This window comes from Olea europaea, chromosome 23 (genome assembly GCF_002742605.1).
Source record: "Olea europaea var. sylvestris chromosome 23, O_europaea_v1, whole genome shotgun sequence".
In the NCBI taxonomy this organism is placed as follows: domain Eukaryota; kingdom Viridiplantae; phylum Streptophyta; class Magnoliopsida; order Lamiales; family Oleaceae; genus Olea; species Olea europaea.
In genome coordinates, this window is record NC_036259.1 from 5,702,528 (window position 1) to 5,724,841 (window position 22,314).

At 34.0% G+C, this 22,314-nt stretch overlaps 2 protein-coding genes across 8 annotated transcripts in view; one reads left to right on the forward strand and one right to left on the reverse strand.

Annotated features, from left to right (window-relative positions):
- Positions 1-387: 387 nt before the first annotated feature.
- LOC111372192 (homeobox-leucine zipper protein HOX10-like) lies at positions 388-10,811 on the forward strand. Of its 6 annotated transcripts, none has more exons than XM_022994403.1 (8): positions 388-2,746; positions 5,118-5,268; positions 6,363-6,472; positions 6,574-6,811; positions 7,026-7,139; positions 9,405-9,697; positions 10,124-10,199; positions 10,538-10,811. In XM_022994403.1, the coding sequence occupies exons 1-8, from the start codon at positions 2,496-2,498 to the stop codon at positions 10,571-10,573; spliced, it is 1,269 nt and encodes a 422-aa protein (XP_022850171.1). In that variant the 5' UTR covers positions 388-2,495; the 3' UTR covers positions 10,574-10,811. The 6 variants fall into 6 exon arrangements, with proteins under 6 accessions (XP_022850171.1, XP_022850170.1, XP_022850174.1 ...); XM_022994402.1 differs by having other exon boundaries at positions 389-2,746; positions 6,574-6,844; XM_022994406.1 differs by having other exon boundaries at positions 390-2,746; positions 6,574-6,664.
- Positions 10,812-14,463: 3,652 nt separating this feature from the next.
- The window catches only part of LOC111372193 (protein ENHANCED DISEASE RESISTANCE 2-like), a 9,470-nt gene continuing 1,619 nt past the window's right edge, over positions 14,464-22,314 (reverse strand). The window contains exons 5-20 of one of the 2 annotated variants that reach the window (XM_022994408.1): positions 22,135-22,256; positions 21,999-22,045; positions 21,811-21,911; positions 21,208-21,303; positions 21,020-21,084; positions 20,866-20,937; positions 20,084-20,230; positions 19,703-20,001; positions 18,160-18,223; positions 17,626-17,801; positions 17,082-17,183; positions 16,226-16,276; positions 16,005-16,148; positions 15,477-15,572; positions 15,215-15,316; positions 14,464-14,724 (exon numbers count right to left, since the gene is read on the reverse strand). In XM_022994408.1, the coding sequence (XP_022850176.1) occupies positions 14,620-14,724; positions 15,215-15,316; positions 15,477-15,572; positions 16,005-16,148; positions 16,226-16,276; positions 17,082-17,183; positions 17,626-17,801; positions 18,160-18,223; positions 19,703-20,001; positions 20,084-20,230; positions 20,866-20,937; positions 21,020-21,084; positions 21,208-21,303; positions 21,811-21,911; positions 21,999-22,045; positions 22,135-22,256 (1,789 nt within the window). In that variant the 3' untranslated portion in view covers positions 14,464-14,619. Of the gene's footprint in view, positions 14,725-15,214; positions 15,317-15,476; positions 15,573-16,004; positions 16,149-16,225; positions 16,277-17,081; positions 17,184-17,625; positions 17,802-18,159; positions 18,224-19,702; positions 20,002-20,083; positions 20,231-20,865; positions 20,938-21,019; positions 21,085-21,207; positions 21,304-21,810; positions 21,912-21,998; positions 22,046-22,134; positions 22,257-22,314 lie in introns of those variants that run through there. The other variant, XM_022994409.1, reaches the window with a different exon arrangement.

Here is a 22,314-nt window from a genome sequence, read left to right on the forward strand (position 1 = left end):
CCCCTTTTTGCTTATGAGGAGCTTCAGACGCAAGGCCTTGTACTGTGTTCGTCGAGAAGAAGATTGGTATACGAAATAATGCGTGAATTTATCGCGGAAATTGATTAGCAAATGTTCATTTAATCTTTATCTTTACACTTAATTTTGTTAGTTAAGTTTATTGATGAATATAAGCTAATTAGTGTACTTTGTTCTAATAATATTTTAGTGAAAAAAAAAAAAAAAAAAGAAGGAAGGTGAATCAATTAATTATTCAAAGATTTCGTACGAAGGTGCCAAAAAAAAAAGATTAAGGACCTCATTTGTACTTTTGCAAAGGTGAAGGACCCGAGCTATTTTTTCGATTTTTTGCTGTGGATTAAAGGATTTTGATAGAATTTTTGAAATACGTAGTTGGAAAGTTCTGTAATTTATGAAAAGCGTGTTAGGTGATTAATATTGCTTGTTTGATTGTGACCGAGATTATAAAATCTGAGCCAAACAGGAAATTACGATAAAGTGAAGGGGCGTTCGATAGCATTTCTTCAGTTACACCGCTAAAAACTTCTGCAAATCGTCCCTTTCATACTCCCTTTTCCCTACCCCACGCAGTTCATCAAATCGGATTCCAGACGCAGGATTTATGACAGCATTATTCAGGATTGTTCTAATCTGCACGCATAAATCTGTGACCGTTTCTGAATTTACGTGTTTTTGTATTTATATGGGAATTCAAAATTAGGTGCACTCTTAATTAATTCAGTGGGTGCATGTATCTTAACATTGCTTTTGATTTATGCAAATGACTACATATATAAAATGCCTCATTTTCACACACTGTATGTGTGTTTTTACATGTAATATAATGTATTCCTCAGAAAGTTGAGAGTTCCTTATGTCAAATTTTTGTTCTTGTTTGCAGTGTAATTTCTTTGGAAATTCATTTTTACCAATCTGTCTTTTTCTTTTTAGTTTGTTAATTTACCATTTACCAATTGCTATTAATTATAGTAGATCTTTTAGATTTTTTTTTTCCTTCCAAAAAGAGCTGATATTGATCGCATAACTAGAAATCTGCTTTTGATCTATGACTTGTACATACCAAGTAATTATTTGTCTTATATTATACAAAATTTATTTCATGTCATACATATCTGTAAAAATTAACATATTAAGTAAATTATCACGGCACAATTATTTAGCATAAATTGTATTATTTAAAATTATTTGCTTAAGATGCATTAATATACGAGAAATTAGCATATGAGATACCAAAGTTTCTTGTGTCATCTTATATTTTAACACATTAACATATGAATTTTTTATGATAATATTAATGTGTAGGGTTTTGCACCTTAAATTATGGAGTCAATAATTTTTATTTTTTTTAGGGTTTCATTTTGGTATATTTTCTATATTTTATTAAAATAGTACTCGACCGTAAACTTTAGGGTCTCGTGGGATTAGTTAAGGTACGCGTGAGTTAGTCCGAACACCTATGGTCATTAAAAAAAAAAAAAAAGTAAGGATAAAATTAAGTAAATAAAAGTTTTATTTCAGCTTCTTTTAGAAGCCCTTTATAAAATTTTGAGCTTCTCTAAACTGAGCTTGAAAAACTATTTTGGTCGATAAGCGCTTCTTTGATCACAAACCAAACAATTATATTTTGCTGCAAAAGTGCTTTTGGCCTGAACTAGAGCCTTTGGGATACCAAGTCGCCCTCCCAAACACATAATATGTATGCACAAATATGCGTAGATACGTATATGCTTATGTTCAATATATTTATAACAGTTTTTGGTGAATATTGGACGTTTAGGTTTATTATTGTATTTGTTTATATTTGTGATTTGTTGTCTAATGCAGATACACATACTTACACGTGCATTTATGCATATGCGTGTAAACATATTTATGTATGCATTTTAATACTTTCTGTTCGGTTGAGAAACGGAATGCAAGCTAGTAAAGTAATCCCTACATGTCAATGATAGAGGTATATGATTAATACTCACGCAGAGATAGTATAAAGTCACTTATAGATTGTAGTACATGAGAGTTGAATTGATGCAATACTGGTGCATCCAGCAGATGATGAATAAAAACAAAAGAAAAAAAGAGAAGATTAAGACAATTGAGGCTGAGTTTAAATCTGTGGCATCCAATGCACCAAATTAAAATAGGTTAAATTAGTTAGTTTCAGATACTAACAATTTTGTAGAATTTTGACACTTGACAATGGAGAGTGGACAGTTACAAAACTTCTTTGTCTACATCCACTTAACTTTAAATAGGAGTTTTGAAAGAGCCAACAGTGTCACGTGACAGTGGTTAGAGCATCTTTTGGTTGTTGAAACTAATTACTTCATTACTCATTTATATGTGATAACCATTGTATCATTTGGTGGATATTATTTCGAATCCCCTCCCCAGGATCTGTTTTAGAGATAAACCAGTGTTTGTGGCTTTCAAAAATCTCTGTTTTGAGTTCTAGCAGCGGATTTTTAGTCGTAGAAATGGAAATTATTGAACATATAGTTGCTGAAAGTAGCAACAGAGGCACGGGCATGGGCACGGGGAGACCTCCTCGACTTGAAGAGGTAGAAAAGCATGTTACATACACAGACGAGCAGATTGAGCTTCTTGAGAAAATTTATGTAGAGTGTCCAAATCCAACTCGCTCTCAGCGATCACAGATTGTGCAAGAGCATCCCATTCTGAATGGCATTGAAAACAGGCAGATCAAAATCTGGTTTCAAAACTGCAGGTGAATTATCCTCTCTTGTCTTTATTCTTCCGCAAATTTTTTCAAAAGTTTCGTCGTTTGTTGTTACGTCCCCCGACTTTTTCTATGTTCAAAATTTCCAGAGACTATTTGCTAGCTGTCCTTTTTTTATTAATTTGCAATGAGGTTATACCTTATTTGTAGGTTTGACCTTGGATCAAATTTATTAACCAGAGTTTTTTGCCAGGGTGCTTTCATGCTTTTAGAGCAAAATGTTCACAGGGTAACAGATTTTGCCAAAAATGCATCTGAAAATCATTTGGATAAAATATGTTCTTTTGTTTTGTTAATTTGTAATGAGGTTATATCTTATTATCGATTTATTGACCATATATTTCAAATTTGTCGTCAACCACACTTTTTAGCTTAGGTGCTTACACTCTTTATTGTTTACACAGAATCAGAAATTTCAGAAGATATATTCGGAAACCTTGTACCTTATTTGTCGGTTTATCGACCTTAAATTTCAAATTTATCATCAACCAGGGTTTTCTGCTCGGTTGCTTGCACTTGTCGGGCATCAGTGTTTAGTAGCAAAATTTTTGGAAGATATGTTTGGATATTATTTGGACAAAATGTGCTTTTGTTTTGTTAATTCGAAATAAGGATATACCTTATTTGTAGGTGTATTGACCTTGAATTCCAAATTTGTCGTCAACCAGGCATTTTGCTTTGCCTACAGGTGTTAAAGTTTGCATAGTATTATAATATACGTTTGGAAATTATTTGGAAAAAGTCTGCCCTATTGTTTTGTTGATTTGAAATGAGATTATACCTTAATTATTGGTTTATTGACCATGAATTTCAAATTTACCGTCAACCATGCTTTTTTGCCTGGGTGCTTACACTCTTCAATGTTTACACAACAGGATTTCAGAAGATATGTTTGGTAATTTTTTGGACAAAACCTGTCCTTTTGTTTTGTAATCTGAAATGAGATTATACCTTATTTTTGGGTTTATTGACCTTGAATTTCAAATTTGTTGTCGACCACTCTTTTTGCCAGGGTGATTGCATGCTTCAAGTTTACATAGTAACAGAATTTTTAAGAAGATACATTTGAAAATTTTTGGACAAAATCTGTCTGTCTGTTGATTTAAAATGAGATTACATCTTATTCAATTACATCTTATTCATCAGTTTATCGACCTAGAATTTCAAATTTATCATCAACCCGCCTTTTGCCTAGATGCTTACACGCTTCTAGAGCAAAATGTTTACTTAGTAACATATTTTTAGAAGACATGTATGGAAATTATTTGGACGAAATCTGTCCTTTTGTTTCTTAATTTGAAATGAGATTGTACCTTGTCAGTTTATTGACCTTGAATTTCAAATTTGTCGTCAACCAGGTCTTTTTTGCCCAGGTGCTTTGGCCCCCTTTTAGAGCAAAATGTTAACAAGAGTAACATATTTTCCCAAAGATACATTTGGAAATTATTGGGACAAAATGTCTCCTTTTGCTTTGTAATTTTGAAATCAGATTATGTTTTCTTTGTCTGCTTATGGACCTTGAATTTCAAACTTGTTGCCTGCTGGGCTATTCGAGAGCAAAATGTTTGAATAGTACCAGCCTTTGCAGAAAATACATTCTGGAATTTATTTGGACTAAACCTATCAGTTTGAATGGAAATGTCCACTGCATCATATAATGTGAAACGTGAAAGTAAACTGAATAGGATCGGAATTCTTAAGTTTTGAGTATCTGAAATTAACGTGATAACTCTCTAATCATAATTTTCTAGCTTAAAATTTTCTTTGATTTGACAGTGGTGTTGAATTATGTGATCATTTTTATGGATCCACCTCTATGAGAAGACTCCTGTTCAATCACGAATGTTTCCATTACAGAAAATGGCTTTGGTAACATTTATTCAATCATTAAATCTAGTGACATTAATTCTTTAGCGGGAGAATGCCGAAGTAATTTTTTATTTCCTTAAAGATCTGGTCTACAGGCAGTGGTAAAAACTTCCCAGCATTTAGTTTCACTTGCCAGTGTGCTTCTCTGAACTAGGAAAGCTTGTTATATCTTTATTTATTTATTTTTCATTGTTTTAGAGGTAATTGAATGCGTAACTCATGATATTGGTAATATCAATCATTTAACCTATGGCGAGGCATTTGATTTCTCTTGGTTAATGGGATACATACCTTCTAAGTAGGCATGTTCCTCAAAGGATGCATGCCTTCATTGCCTTGAGGTAATTTTAGAACTACTTTGCCACCAGATGAGCCTATTAAAAAACCCTTTAAAGCAATTATATTGAACTTCTATTTCAGATTTGAGCTGAGAACAAATTTGACATCATGGCGGATTCAGTAATCTTCGACTTTGTTTCCCTGTTTTCAGATGCTGTGAAAGAAATAAGAAAGAGAAAGAGGAATTTCTGTTAATGACCCGGAATTTGAGAGCAATAAACACTATGCTGGTTGAAGAGAACAATTTGTTGCAGAATGAGGTGGCCCAGAAGATGCAATTGAGAGAGAACTTGAGGAACCTGGTCAGTGTACATTAAATTACTCCCAAACTAATTTTGTGTTTCCATAGATGAGCATGTAAGTTGTTGTATGTTTTTGTTGTTCTGGATTGTATGGTTTTTTTACCAGCTCCATTCTTTGTCTAGTAAACCATAATAATAGATTTTGGATGCATGGAATTTGGTGCACGAATATATTGTTATTAGATTTGCTGAAGTGTTATAATGGACTTTTTTACCAATGCACCCTTGCCCATATTTCTCCTTGGATGTGTGAAAATATTTTTTTATTCAAAAAACGTGAAACAAATATTTTGTTTCTTGTAAGAAACTGTTATTGCTCTACATCATTCCTCTTTTCTGTTCAGTTGCACACTTGCACCTATGTATGAAAACACAGTGGTTTATGGATTTTACATAGTAAGCTTTTAATTTGGAGTTATCTGGATGCTGGTGCTTCATTCTTTTGTATTAGCTTGTTGTCTATCAGGATATCTTATATAATAATACTCTATACATCAACAAGAAGCCTTATTCCCAATAAACTTGGTGTGCTATCGGCCTTTGCTCTTTTAACTTGTTTTACAAGGCCGCAATACTCTTGTAAATGAGAGCTTATGCAAGCCATCAAATCAATCTATGTCACTCTTCTGTTAATTTGTCCACAATCAGTGCTACCTTCACTTTGTTTTTGTTCTCTCCTAGACCTAATATTGCTGTATAAACATGCAAAAAACATGGTGAATACATTCCAGATGCTTTTAGTAATTCTTGTTGCCAAATTTGTGAAACAGTCTTTGGATACTTGAAGGATTGGGAAGTGAGAGGCAATTTTTCCTTCTCTTGTCGCTTGAAGTTTTAGAATACTTTCTGAGTTGTAGGTTGATTGAAGCCTCTAAACTTGTTCTACAAAACAGTCTTTGGATGCTTGAAGGATTGTGATTTCATGATCTCATGTGAAATTTCTCTTTATACATATTCCTGAATGCTGAATTCAGCCTTACAATGTGATCTAGCCAGACTTAAAGGGGGAAGAAACTATAGCTGTTCACACCATAGACGAATGACGTATTTTTCTGCTTGAATAAAACTGGATTTTCGTTCCACTTTTTCTACAGCTCTATCATATTCATCTGTCTTGGATGATTGTGATGCAGTTAATTGCTACAGCTAGTGTTGCAGACCTGGGACATGAAACGGACGCCTTTCCTGCTGCTAATTCAAGGAGGTAGCATGTAATGTTACAAAGTCAATATTAATTATCTCAATATTAATTATCAATAAAAATAGCATTATACTGATTGGTTTCTTTCTCTCTATTTGTTTTAGTATTCCCTTACCAGCTGAGGAAACCACCAATAGGTTCCTGTCTAAAGCTACTGGCACTGTTACCAACTGGATTGCTGATCTCAAGCTGAAGGTTTTCATGGTTGTAATGCTTTTTGGGCTTTATCTCTTGGTATCGAACCATTTATTTAATTTTCGGCTGTCTGGTGCTGTACATGTTTTGCAAACTCGTGTGGGGGAAGCTGCACGACCCACTGCGGCACCTTTTGATCCTATCAAGGCACAATCTGATTTCATCTTACCAAGCTTTCTGGTCTGCATCATTAACCATGCTAATTGAAATAATTTTTGAATGGAATGAATTATGATCCTTAGTAATTAAGTCAAAAGGAAAATGAGAGAGAGAGAGAGAAGCACGAATAGCTTCATTTTGATTATATGCTTGCTCTCTCAAATTTTTTTATTTTTTATTTTTAATTTTTGTGGTGAGACAGAAACTGGAAATCCTGAAAGACTGTCCATCCTGGTTTCCAAATTGTCGAAATCTGGAAGTCCTTGACAAGTTTTTGGTGAACAATGGGACTACAACTGAACTGATGTACACTCAGGTTAGCAACAAACAGATATTATAATTTCCCCAAGACTCCATAAAAGCACCAATCTGTTATTTTTCGCTATATTGGCCTATTGTTATTTTATTTTTTAAATTTCAATTTGTTCCTGTCTAAAACACATTCTGTTGTTCAAGTATTGCTCCCACTACATTGCCTTCCACAATAGATTTCTGGACGTTAAGATGTGTTTCAACTTTAAAAGCTGGCAGCTTTGTGGCATAATCTCATTGGTGATTGTTGGTGCTTCATCCTTATTATGATATGGAAAATCATGTTCCCTAAATGAATAGATTTGCAGGAGATGGGTTGATATATAGATATTCTTTTCGTTGTGTGTGCTACCTACCTCATTTGAATCTTTATAAACTTTGTTTGGGTAAAGAAGTTCCGTTGCATGAGCGATGTGATCCAAATAGAACACGTTAGATGAAGTAGACCAAAATTAAAATGGCCTCATGTGGTTTCAAAGGATTTTATTGCAATAGATCTTCATGTGTAGCAGTGGATCAAATCGAGTTGCATAAAAGGTGATAAACTACCTCGTTGCATTGACATTTTTCTCTTTACATGGTCCCAATCTGTGACTGTGCACAAGAACAAGTGGTTGGAAGAAAACTAGTGTGAAGAATCTGAAGATGCTTTGACAATTGAAAACATCACATTCCAACAAAGAGATTTGCATTTTTGAATTGAATAGGGAACACTTTATTAAAAATTGAGGTGGCCTAGTCAATACTCAATAGTGACACAATATTATTTTATCATCAACAAAGGAATATCATGAATTTGTTATGGATTAATCTCTAACCTTATACTATTGAGAACTATGATAACACAAAATAGAAAATGAAAGCAAGAAAATCACTGGGCTTAAAGTGGTTAGCTCTCAATGCAAGAGCTACATACACTCAATGTGTCTGCAAAATTGAACTAAATCAAAGAGGAGGAATACAATATGTTTCCTGAATCACATTGTTTCTGTTTTCTCTCTACCACAAAAGGTGGCTCCTCCTAATACCATTTATTAATACTAGGAATAACAAAAACAATGCCGATATGATAGAAATTTGTGTTGTGCCAAAGAGTGATTAAGTTAGGTATATGAGGTTCTTCTATTAATAAGGAACCGAGGACGATGTATTGCATATGATTAGCAGGTTGGATAAAATAGAGAATTGCCGCATAATTTTATGTGATAAGAAAATGCATATAATGTTAAAAGTTTGGTTCAACAAAGTTATTATTAAACTACTATGCTCAAAGGTACTAAGTTTTAAAGGACAAAATGTCCATACAATGAATGTAGTAAATGAAGATGCTAATATGGAATTGTTAGTCATATGGATAAGATAAGAAATGAAGATGTTCAACAAGTGGGGGTGGAAGCGATTGATAATAAATTAAGGAAACGACAAAATATGTGGTTGAACATGTCTCGCTTAGACCTAAAGAGATGAGCATGTTCACAAGAGTGATGCATCTCAGTGGAATGAGTTAGAAGAGGGAAAAGGAGACCGAAACAAACATGTATTATTGTAGTTTCTTTTGATATTCTAGCAGTTGTAGCCATTAACCAAAAGGGTGGTGAAAAAGGATTAATGTAACTGACCTCAAATTTATAGAGGAATAGAACTTACTTTTTTGGTTGTTTGGTAGTCATTCACGGCATAGTAATACATTGCAGCAATTTGAAAATTTCTTGACACGGGAATGAATATCAAGGTGTCATTTCCTTCTGCTGGTTTGAATTTAGCCTCAGTTATTTTGGATAATCTATATATACTGTTTTGTGTCAATAGACTGCTCTGCTAGGAGCTTGATAGGTTAGTAATTTTGTTTTTGGTGGTTCCATCTGAAACCATTGTGAATATATAATTTTGCACTGGATTTAATCCATCTAATGGAATTCCCCATTTCCGTTGTATGTCAAAGAATCCTTACACATCTGGATTGACAGATAAGAAACAACAGTCGCAACTCCCAATTTTGAATCTGATCCAAACAGTTTTTGCTTTGGAAAATCTCTTCAGAATATATTTTTGATTCACCATCTTTTTCATTGATTTCTGGGTAAGAAGAGTGGATATTGAATATGAAGCGTATCCATTGTTACAGACATGTAATAGGAAACTTCTGCATAGCGTTAGATAACCTATTCAATAGACACGGATGATAAAGTCCACTTGGCTGAATTTATGGGTTTCTACAATGATATTTTTTAAGCCTTTTTTCTACCATTATTAATTCTTTTATTTACAGAGGGATGGGCAGGACACATGGTTAACTGGTGCAGACTCTTCAAAGTTCCGGTGCTTGACATTTTTTATGGCCTATCAATTTTCTTTCAGTATTCATCTTTGGGAGGATGTTACATCCATGGCTCAGCCATATGTCTACCATGTTTTGTCTCAAAAAAATAATTCTCTGAAAGCGACTTCAGGATCATATCTTGTTAAGAACTCCACTGAAGCAAACCCAGCCATGGGATCCATGTTCTCTCGCCACTCAGTGGATGCTGCCAACCTTGCTTATTGGATTGGCCAAAGTTACAGGCAAGTATAATTACTTTTTAATTCACTGATCTGGAAATTTAAGGTTTTTTTTTTTGAAAGATTTCTGATTCTATATAAATATGATTCTAAGATGACAAGTAACATGAAAATAGAAGGTTCCAAATATGAGAATTTATTAGTCAATATAATGGAGCTCCATGTTGCAAGACGGATTGGAATATAGAATTTTTTGACTAATTTCTACAGATGTTACTGTATTCAGATTTAATCTGAATATGTATTTTCAAGTGCTTAAAACAGATGTTATGAACAAAAACCTCTTATATTGGTGTAACTTAATTTTAGGCATTTTATGGCATTCGACAATCTTTGGCTCGTATAATTATGTAAAAGTGAATAGTTCCTTAAATAGCTTTCGAATTCCATTTTTGAGTAATCGGAAGCTGCTTTTGGGCTTTGAAACAGATCAAGTTTGGGTGTGGAGTTTCTCAGCGTCAGCTGCCGGAGCAGCGACTCTTTGTTGGACTTAAGCTCATTCAAGGTATATAACCTCATCACTTTGATTACAATTTAATTGGGAGAAGGATTTGGATATATTAGTCTCGGCTTTATTCATCCTGGAAATATTGAACTTACAGTCGCTCTGGTGGAATGAAGTCTATTCTGGCCTGCCTACATGCCGACATTTCGTTACAATCTGATATTCTAACTATAATGCTGCAGATATATTTTGAATAAATATAATATGAACTTTCCTGGCTTTAGATTACTAGAGCTGCTTATGTCTATAGGGGAAAAAATATCTTGATGAAAGAGTAGGAAAACTTCAGAAAGAGAAGCTTTTATTCATGGTAAATCACGACTCTCGTTACTTTGCAGGGCTGTCCTCAGTATTTTCTGCTGGTAACTGCGTAATGGACAGGTCGTTGTGCAGAGAGTTGACAAGAGGGATGGTAACTAGCCCTTCTTCTAAGTTATGTTGAACTTTCTTGTACTTGCAAAATGCCCATGTTCTTGTGTGAGATATCTTAAACAACTGATCAGGTTGTGCTTACAGACATTTACCAATAATAAAATATGGGCTGTAAGTGACTATTTTCAGATATGTTCGGTAGATTTTTAGTATTGGAAGTTTTTATTTGATGAAGAATTAGAGCATGTTTGGCTAAAAGAAGGTGAAAGTACTTGTTAGTAAATTTTGACCTTAGCAGAACAGTTGTCTAAGCTTAAGAGTTACTTCTAACTTTTTTTGCTACATGTTTGCCAAATTAAAATTTACTTGGTTGTTCTAAAACTTGCTTTTTCATAAGTTTTTACTTGCCAAACATGCTCTAAGTTTCCTTTCCACCCACCCACTATAAAATCAACTCCGATGGTACACACTGCGTAGTGTGTTTGGTCGAAAAAATTGGAGAGTATTAGGCAAACTATATGATAATATTGTTTTCCTATCTATAAATAATACGTATTTAGAAATAGACATGCAATGAATGCTCTATAAATATTACCATTAATAGCCGTTTCACACCACTCCATCCTCCACCCTCGAAATCAATTTTAATGTCACACTATTGATTTTCCCTACCAACACTTTTTTGATCAAGCCTGTCGTATCGGGTTTGCCTAGTACGGTTTACCTGATTGACGTGATTTGTAGGTTATTACGTCAGTCGGAGGGTTTATCCAGTGCGCATCCGAATGGTAGCAGCTGCAGGTTCTCCCGTCATTAAAAAAAAAAAAAAAAAAAAAAAAAAAAGACCTTTAATGTTACACTAAACTAAATGTTCTTGGGATTGCAATTATTCAAGGATGGTGAAATGGCAAAACTCATAAATGACATAGCCTAGACGTCTCAAACTTAGGATTAATCCCGATTAATAAAATGTAACTAATTTGTAAATAGATTCTCAATATAGAAATAGGATTAATGCTTCGACCCGAGTCACCTCACCTACCTCACCTACTCGGCTTATAATTGAGGTAGTAATAAAAGCCCACGAGCGTGTTTAATGAAGAAGATAAAATTAATTTTAAATTTTCCGTACAAGAAATTGAAGTCATATATGTTGTTTTTGGAGTGTCGATTTCTCCTTTGAACAATCTGAAGTCACTTACTTTTACAAATTACGCAATCACAAATGTGATATGAACCATGAACAAAGTTGGAATTGGAACGGAATGATCTACAGGATCAAACCAGGAATTAATCATGAACAAAATTATAATTCGAGTTCCCGACTTCATGAAGTGTTCTTAAAACGAATTTGCTTTCTTCTATAGTCCTTAAAAGGCTGTTAGCAATTGTCTCCCATAATATAACGAATTTCATCTCTTAAGGATTTAGCACATCAATTGATAAGAATTCTAACGAATTCGACTTTGTGTTTTGTACTCGAAATACAGAAATATAATACAGAGAGAAGGAAAATTCGAAGTAGGAATTATTATATTTGAATGGTGTGAATTTTTTGGCAAAAAGAAAGGTTATTATAGAGTGTTCGTGGCTATTTGAACAACCTACAAGCCTCTTTAGAAAAGTGTGACTATTCATGTAACATTTCAAAAGAATATATGCATGTTACATCCGATCACAAACACTGGATATAAGTCACAAATATCGATCACAGGTCATAAATGTCTGTTAAATCCCAAAAATTTCGCGAAAATAGCCAACATTTGAATTTAAGACTATTCAAAATAATTTCATTAGTACCCAAAGAATTTGATTAATTATAATTTAGTTCAAAAAAATTAAATAATTTTCACATAATCTACAGAGGTAATATCAGTAGAGAGAAATTGTTTGACGATATTATATTTAAGATGATATATGTCGAGATTTACAATTATACGCAACATTTTGTACCCTTGCATCCAACATGAAATGTTTTCTAGAAAATTTCGTAGCAATTCAGCTTCTTCCCCAACTCTATCCAATGCAATGAATTTGAATTTCCTTGTTGATCTAGTTATACAAGCTTGTTTTGAAAATTTTCAAGATACTGCTGACCTCTAAGTATAGAGACATATTCTTTTGTGGACTTTATGTTGTTAGTATCGGATATTCAAATCGCATCACAATATTCTTCAAATACTACTAGATATCTAGAATAGTACAATCCAATAATTTTGGTTGTTTTAAATGCTCTAAAACTCTAACAATTATCTTTTTAAGTGCTCAGTGCTTGGATTACTCATATGCTTAGTCTACATATAGAGTAAGCAATAACAGGTTGCATGCAATTTGAAACATACATTAAACTGTCAATTATTTGAGAGTACTTTAACTGAGACTTACACTCATCGGTGATTGTTGCAAGATGCATACTAGTATAAATTAGTGTCTTCATAGAAATAATATCATATTTCTTAAATTTATCAAGATTTTTTTTTTTAAATAGTGTTATTGAGACTATAAGAAATTATCAGATGTTCTATAGGTTTTAATTCCTAATATAGCACTAGCAAGACCCAAATCCTTCATTTCAAACTTTTTAAAATTTTCTTAATATTTTGAATTATGGTATCATTATTATCCATAATTAGCATGACGCGTACTTATAAACAAACCATTGTATATTCATTTTGAGTGCTCTTGACATACACACATTTGTTATTTATTAATTTCGACCATTTGATACCATAACTTCGTCCAACTTAATGTCTATTTTTAGGAGTTTCCTTTAATCTTAACAAGTCAACATTTTTTTCCTTTTTTTCCATGAGGAAACAAATCCTTCAAATATCCCCATAAGATTTCCTCATCCAATTCACCATTCAAAAATGTCATTTTAACATCCATTTAATGTATTTCCAAAGCATTGAATGTTGCTATCTCTATAAGCATACAAATGAAAGTAATTCTTGTAATATGTGAATATGTATCGAAACAATCAAGACTTCTATTTTAATTGTAGTCTTTAGGGGCAAGTCTAGTTTTATATTTGTCAATTTTATTTTTTCTAATTAAAGATACATTTACACCACTATGGGACCACGTATAATTTTGTAATATTGCCCCCCGGGGCATATTTTAGTGTTGTAAAGAACAGGAGTGAGGTAGTCTCAACTTTGCTCGCAGCCACAGTGTGAGGGTTCGATTCCTGAGATATGAAATTGAACTCTTTATGGACACCAGCCAAGCATTTCACGGGTCGTGCAGTTCAACTTCATGATGAAGCTCTTGAATCCTCTAATCAAGTCTCAGATTGTATAGAAAAAACAAAACTCGAGATAACTATGAAATTCTCAGCCTGATGCGCACACCTTTGTGGATTCAATGGTTGGTTTATGGGTGCTATATCCAGTTTTCAAGATATTCTCTAGAGCAAGGCTACGATATACTCCTTAAGGTGGTTAGGCCAATGAAAATTGCTCACGTGTCAGATGAATATAGCCATGTGTAAAAGAAAGGGTAAAAGTACTCGAGTCCGTGTCTTTGTGTGCGTAGAAAATTTACAACTTGTGAATTACAAGTGTTGTGGCAGCTAATGTTATGGTCAATTAGTCCAAACATAGAATTGGATAGCACTGAATTCTACACACTGCAGTGAACAAAATTATAGCTTATTTTTCTTCATTTCCAGCTGAATAGACGAGTACTATCTACTTGCTCGGTTGCTCCTGGGACCCATACTGTTCCAGCCACTTGCTCAAGATACCATTTGAGTGCTATACAAACCTGGGAAACATACGACTTTTTTCCTTTTTTGAGTTTTTCTTCTCTTTTTTTCCATACTATACCAAACTTTAGAAACTATTAAGTTAAAACATCGTGTAGAATAGCAGTTAATTTAAACATGAGCTAGGTAAACTAACCATATAAATTGTTGCACATCTTCCACCCAAAAATCAGTAACAATAATGAATCGATTTGAATAGATTGGAAAAGTATACATCTGTCTATCTATACATGAATCGATCTGATATTATACCTCTCCATCTGTGTTCAACAGAGACTGCTATCTAATGCTAATGGAATCGGCAGAAACCGACTTGGATGCATCTAGATGATTAAGTCGACACGTGCCCAGAAGGAATTCTGGCAACTCTTCCGGCGTGTCACCCTGCAACCTCAATTTAGGAAAGTTTCATAACTAATCTGAAAGAGAAAGCAAAACACCCCTTGTTCCACCACCACCTTATCTATAAGCTTAAGCTAATAGAGACGAGATAAACGTATTCATAAAGCATGTTTGGCTAAACCTGAAAAAACTTAGAATACTTTTTTGAGAAGTCACTTTGACTTCTGTTTTATTTTGTTGCGATTCATAGCTTAAACATATGTTTACCCAAGCAAAAAAGATACTTTGAAGTACTACATTTTTTAGGCTTAGCCTAACATGCTTCACTCCAATATCACACTTTTTTAGCATATATCGTACAACATAGTTTCATTATTCATTAAGGCACATAATGGCTTAACAATTGGCAGGAACCATTTGTGTTAGATGGAGATTTTGATGCAAATAAGGCAGTCCTTCCTCCTTTATTGAATGACACTCTTCAGAGGAACTATCATTTCAGACATCTAACTTAAGGGTAATGTTGTTTTACCTGTATCAAAAATGCTATTTCTATAACAAGATTTTTGAGGTATCCAAGAACGAGACTGACTACTCTACTTGCTACAGTCGACGAACCAACATCGATATCAACCTGAAAATTCAGATCCGCTGTAAAGGTAAGATAAAAATATATTGACTGCCTAATGAAAAATGTGATGTGATTTTCAATTTAGAACATGCATCTTAAACGAAATCGATATCCGAAAATCTTGTATACAAAGTTCAAGTAGCATATAGTTTTTGCATTTGACCTCCAAGTAGTTATCTCCTCGAAAGTAACGGATTTCAAGTGCTTGACCTATCAAACATGGTTTCTTTCGAACACTCTGCTTTACTATCCAAGGTCCCTACGTACAATCACCAAAATTGCTTAAGCTTTGCCAGTCCGGAGAAGTATGCAGAGTAAAATTTGACAGCATTAAATCTAGGAGGAGTGATGAAGCAGTGTAAAGAATTTATGGTAAAATTGCATGATTGGTCCAGAACCTATGGTTTCTTTAGAAAGTTGGTTCACAAGCTTTAACAGAGCATTTTAGTCCTGAATCTCCACTATTTTGAGAAAAGTAGTCCTAGTAGATGCAAAACCATCAATTTGACTGTTAAAAGGATGAATTTGGATGATTAACATCCAATGGGACTACTTTTAAAACAACATTGGAAGGTTGAGAACCAAAAATATCATTAGGGAACAAATTGCTATAGAGATCATAGTTTGGGGACTAAAGCTGCAATTTTCCAAATTCTTATTCTTAGACTAATATTCGGTTATGTGTACCAACCTCTGATATGTAAGGTATGAGCTTGAACCTTGAATTTCTAAAAGCATCATCTCCACTGACAAAGGAATCCAACAAAGGTATTTCATGCAAGGGGTTTTCTAGCATGTAGTACAGTGCCAGATTGTAGGTGGTTGTGCCTGGTACCTGATTCAAATACAAAACATAATCAGTACATTGAATGCTAGGTGAACTGAAGATGAAACAATAAAAGCAACACATACCTGTATGTTAACGATAAAAAAGAACTCGGGTCCTCCCTGATCTGCATATCTCTGCAAAATTTTAATTGAAATAGTATAATTGAGCATAAATTTGATGGGGCTCTGTTATTCAAACTACAAACCGTTGAACTTATCTATGTATCAATCTATACACACACACAATCTATTTATCTGTGTTTGTTTAATCGAATGGATTGACTATGAAACTCAGAGGGGTTGTTTCAATAAAGATAAGATTCCAGAAATACAAATTATTTGACGACTTATTCGTGGATGGATGACATATTGTGGAACTTGGGAATCTTTTGAACCGTTGAAAATAATATGTTAATTATATAGTATGGATTTTGGGGTTCAGAGGTGAGAAAAGATTAAGATGGGAATACGAATTGGACGGTCTTTAGATGGACTGGATATACTTTGGTTGATGGCAAGATTTAATGAGCTGAAGTGGATAAAACCCACAAAAAATTCATTCTGATAGGAAAATGGAAAGTCCATTAGACCAACCGTTCCATATGATACTTAAAAGCTCATAAGATGAACATAGCAAACAAATGGAGGTATTACCAATTGAGAATAGAATAAGGAAAATTTAGATCGTTAGAGTATGTCTTGTTTAGACCTCGAGACGAATAACTTAGAAGAGAGTATGATGGACTATAACTAACATGGATTGAGTTGGTTATAGAGAGAGTGACTTCATTTCAAAACGAAAAGCTTTTTGCATCTATACAGAACATTGAAAAGGATATATGTAATCAAACTGCTTAAAATCTTTTCCATTGTTGTGCGTGTGCGTGTGCGTGTGCATGTGCGACTGTGTCTATAGAAAATAAACAACAGTATACCAGACCTGAACAATGCCTCCTGGGCGTCCGGCAAGATTATCTTCACGCTTGACAGATCTTAACCAATCTGCAGCAACCATTTCCATCAAAGTGCCTTCTGCCCTGATCTGATAAATCAAAGTAATTTCCAAAATTAAAATGTGAAAAATGATCTAACTGCAAAAGGGAAACCTGTATCTTATGACTTTCATTACAAATCTCTGAAATCCATATAAAAAAAAAAAAGTGAAAATAATGAAGGTATAATTATCTTGGTGGAGTAGGTAATAGGAATACAAATATTCGCAAAAATTACGAAATAATGGAAAAGTAAAGCTTGATCATCTTCATCTGAGAGAGAGAGTCGAAACAAAAATATTTAATTATCACGCTCGAGAAATTTGCTTAAATAGGAGTACTCTCTTCGATTAGTCTCTCATTTAAATGACATAATTATCAATTACTCTTCATCGATATTATATAAGGTCAAAACTCCATGCAATTTGCCTTTCACGTGACAAATTTAAGCCTAACATATTTACCAGAACATGAAGGAAATCAAAATGCAACCTTTCTATGATCTTCTAGATAACCATCACCACGGATTGAAAATGGGGATGGATCTGCAGCTGCCCAACTACAAGGCTTATTAAAACTTGAATCTTTTGGAAGTGTGTCACCATAAGAGCATGATACACTTTCTGTCTGTGACATTTCTAGCAAGTCCGTGTAACCCTTTCTCTGTACTGCAAACATTCCAATTATTCAAGTCATCCCTAGATCATGTACTTCTTGACAGTATCCATTCACATATCCATTTAACAAGGTAAAACACACTATTAGGCACTCAACTTAAAACAAAATTTCTTGTTAGTCAAGGAACTTCATTTTGTTCCATGTTAGTCACTGAAGTTTGTTTCTCTTACTCCAAGTTGCTGCCACATTAGATATTCCGTTAGGAAAGCTAACAGATTTTAACTGAGTGCGAACATAAAGCAAACTTCCGAACAAAGTAGAGTTTGGTAACTAATATGAGATTTCAAGACAAGTTGAGAGACTAATAGTGTGTTTTAACATAGTTTTAATCATCTTAACAAGACTAACCTGCAATATCATGCAACTTTCTGACGAAGAAGGCAGCGGATGACAATTTTGGCTGGTACTTGTCCTGCATATCCCAAAGTGAAAACACCATGTCATACATAGTGATACTAACTATTTGCATGACATGAAAAAACTAAAATTAGAAAGGGACCCACTTTACCGTTGCCTAGAATCAATTTTTTTGAAGAATAGCACTACCAGACGAGCTAAAACTTATCTATTTAATTAGAAGCAATCTTTTAAAGCCTAGCCATATATGCTGTATATGATTTTGCATAATTAAACTCCATACACAATAGAAGAAGGTAGTTTCACCCATGGAAAATTGAGTCATTATTCAAGGCAAAGCCAAATTAGAAATTATCCCACTTAAAAGGAAATTAATGAAGTAACATGACCAAATCCTCTACTCAACCACCTAATAATGCAACATAAAAGGCAATAGAAGCTTATATTTCAAAAACTGAACTTATGCGGATAAAACAATATGTATAAGAGAAATGACAACTCAAAAGAGCGATTGATATGCTAGATGAACAAAACAGATGCACACACACACCAAAAAAAAAAATAAAAAATGTTCTTTTATGCAATGTGGAACAAAATATGATATTTGATTAACATGGATAGATTAGTTGGCATTTAAGGGATATCATTTCATCTTATGCGTAAATTATTATATTTATACGGTAACAAATGGATGGTAACACCCCTAAATTATGACAGTCACAATCACAATCAAAATCACTAGTTAGCCAAAATTAGAAAATCACAACATAAATGGCCAAATTCCCACCACCAACAATAACTGCAGAAGTTTCCTTGTATTTTCAAATTGTAGCTTATGTAGACATATGAGTATGTACAACAAGCTAAATAATGACAGAAAAGAGAAATGATAATAGAAGCACAAATCAGATGCCGTAGAGGAATCATTCTCATACTTAAAGTGGAACACCATGCAGAGATTTGATTTACACTGGCAGATAATTGGCTTATGAAACATGAGGGAGATGGGAAGCACAAGATCATGTGATGAACATGTTTTATTGTAATGGAGCATTAATCACCTGGAAGTCAATCTAACTCAAAATTCTTTCTCAAGATCAAATCAGTATAACATGTTAAAGTCTCTTGTGCTGACCAAATAAGACAAACATCCAAAAATCATGAGACGGTGAATAAAAATAAAAAATAAAAAATAAAAAAAAGGGACAAAATTCACTGATTCTCATTTCCACACAGTATCATGTTTCAGAGACAAAAAAACAGAGCCACACATCTTGATTCCCCCTAATTCACCGACTAAGAAGTCAATCATTTGGATCTTCAAAATTTTCATTTTTCTATATTTCGGAAGCATATCTTAATTGCAGGGGAACTCAAGAGCCAAATGTGTCATCGTAGAATTGTTTTTCTTTCGACAAGTATATTTCATTGAAGGGAAAAACTTAAGAAGGAGATTCGACAGGATGTGCTTCAATTAAACTAAGAGCCAGAACATTATAATTACACTGCAAGTTTGAATTTAAAGACAAAATACCGTATAACATAGTTCTGCACTCGTATTCACCGACCATCCATTAAATGGTTGATCATCATCTGATGGTTCCAGAACATCAAAAAACTCATCCTCTGCATCATTCAGTTCTCCAAGACTTGAAGACCCTGAAACTGGCTTCTCAGACTCCTCCTTTGTTTTACTCTCTGTCCTTTTTAAGTCAACTTCAGTTTTGATCACCCCTTTTTCCCTCTGAGGCATCCAAATATCTTTTGTCGGCTCTCCAGATAAATATTCATAAGAACCATAACCTGCTTTCGCTCTGAACAACTCTCTTAATGCTGCAAAACACAAAACAGATCCAGTCTCCTGTGGAAATTCGAGTTGTAAAAGTAAGTCATGATAAAACGGCGTGCTTTTTACCAGCAACTCTCCCAAGCATACGTATAGTTATAGATCTTGCAGATGTTTTCCTTAGATAGGATGTCCAGATTCTCCAATCTATAGCAAGCATGTGTTTAACAACACATTCTTTACCTTGTTTTGCAGGAGTAATCACAAATCCACCACCTGCTTATCACGATGTAAAAATTAAAAAATAAAAAATTATTACACCAGAAAACTTACCTTAGGTTAAGAACAAGCCACAGCAAAATTCAATAGGAGTAAAGAAAATAAGATATCACTGATTTCAATTATGCACATTGTTACCGTCCTACATCTGCTAGGTATTCTTGAACAACAAATGTTAACGGTAAATCTGAGCTTCAGTAAAGGATATATTCAGGACCATTTGTACTGTGGGATAAATTGTTCTTAAGTTGGTAATCTAAGTTATGAGTTAAGCTTTTCCGTTTATCATTTATTCTTCTAGTTTCTCTGGAAGGATTGGAATCGTCTTCTGATAAATTTTCTTATGTTCCCCGTCTTTTCAAACAGCACCCTTCATGAGAAAGCAAAAAGCAAATGAAAACCTATTTCATGGTTAGAACTAAAAGTCGATCAGTTTCTCAATAGAAAAAAAAATGAAAAACTGTCCGACTAATGATATATCTTACGTCAAAGAATTCTGAAGATGGAAAGTCTATAAATTCATTTCATATTTCTAGTGTCTCAGCTCTTATGATGCATGAGTTGTCTATAAGATGACATGCCATTATCGGTAGAATAAAAGAATTCACAAATTTCAAGACAAGCATAATTACTTTTAAGGCGAGCACGAACATATCCATGTTTGGGAGGACAGTTCCTATGGAAGACTGAGTGATAGAGAATAACTGCAACAAAAGCAACAGAGCAATTCATGAAAATAGTAAAATAAAATTTATCAAACTCATCAACTTGTCAGTTACACAGTACCATAAGTTCCATCATCTTCTCTTCTCCAATAACGTTGCAGAAGCAAGTCCCTTCTTTTCATTGGCCTGAAAGTAGGAAGTGCATGTTTTATTAGAAGTATAAGATTATGGTGGGCAGTATAATACACAAGGTGTTTGTCAACTATATAAATTCTAAAATGAAATTTCCATAGAAGTTACAAGTCTTACCGTGGTAGCCAATTGTTATATAGCTGGATGTGAGCAATATCCTTATGACCATCAAGGTGTTCGACCACACTGCCTCTGTAGAAGCAGAAATCCCACCTGTAACAGAACACTTAATAGTTAATAGGTCAACCCAAAACTGATGTGCCATTTTAAGAAAAATCAATTTATCATGCTGCCTAACATAATAATTTCAATGAATTGGTAAATAGTTATGCTTAATGTCAAATGTTTTCTTATAAATTGAAAATATTGATTGCCCAACACGTATTAAGTTAACCAAGTCCAGCATTCACTTCAAGTAGCTGCTGGACAATGATTCAGCTTTCTAAGAATTGAATTTGATAACTCTCTAACTCTTTATTCTCAAAAGTGAAGGAGTAACATCAGACTACATTGACAAGACATTGAGAGTGCACGGATGTTACAGGTTTGCCTAACTCCATGAGCAAATGCAGTGCATTTTGTTAAGAGATGCAACATTACCCACAACTTATGTTTCCTTCACTACATAATAACAATGCTTAATTAGTTAATTAATTGAGGTTATACGAAATATGAAGCCTAAGATTTTGGGTAAAAGGGCGAAAGTTCCAGCAGTTTTACTCTGTTCTCGATGGACCAAGAGACATAAGGGTGCTGAAAACAGCTTCTGGAGTTCCATCAATGACTCCAACTGCCATGATTGCTGGGTGATCATCCCAATCCTGAGAATAAAAATGGACATATATATGAGGAGTACAGATGTACTCATTCAAAGGATCAAACCAAATTAAGTCACAAGAGAATTCTACCTTCCACTTGGAATCCCTATATTTTGCCTCTCTGAAAAGTCGTAATCCTGAAAGGACAACAGAATACAAATATCGAGGGTAATTTATGAATAACGGATAATTTCCACAAGAAGAGCTCTTAAATTTCTATCGTTACCATTTTGACAACCAAAAATTTTCCATGGCGGAGGTGCAATCACATCCGATGACATTGCAGCCACATGCATGGCAGATGCAGAAGTCCTGTCAATTGTACTTTCTCTCTTTGAATTACTGAAGCTGGCAAAACAATGGTAAAGTAAATGGACAGGAACACTTTACTGAATGTGTAACCTTA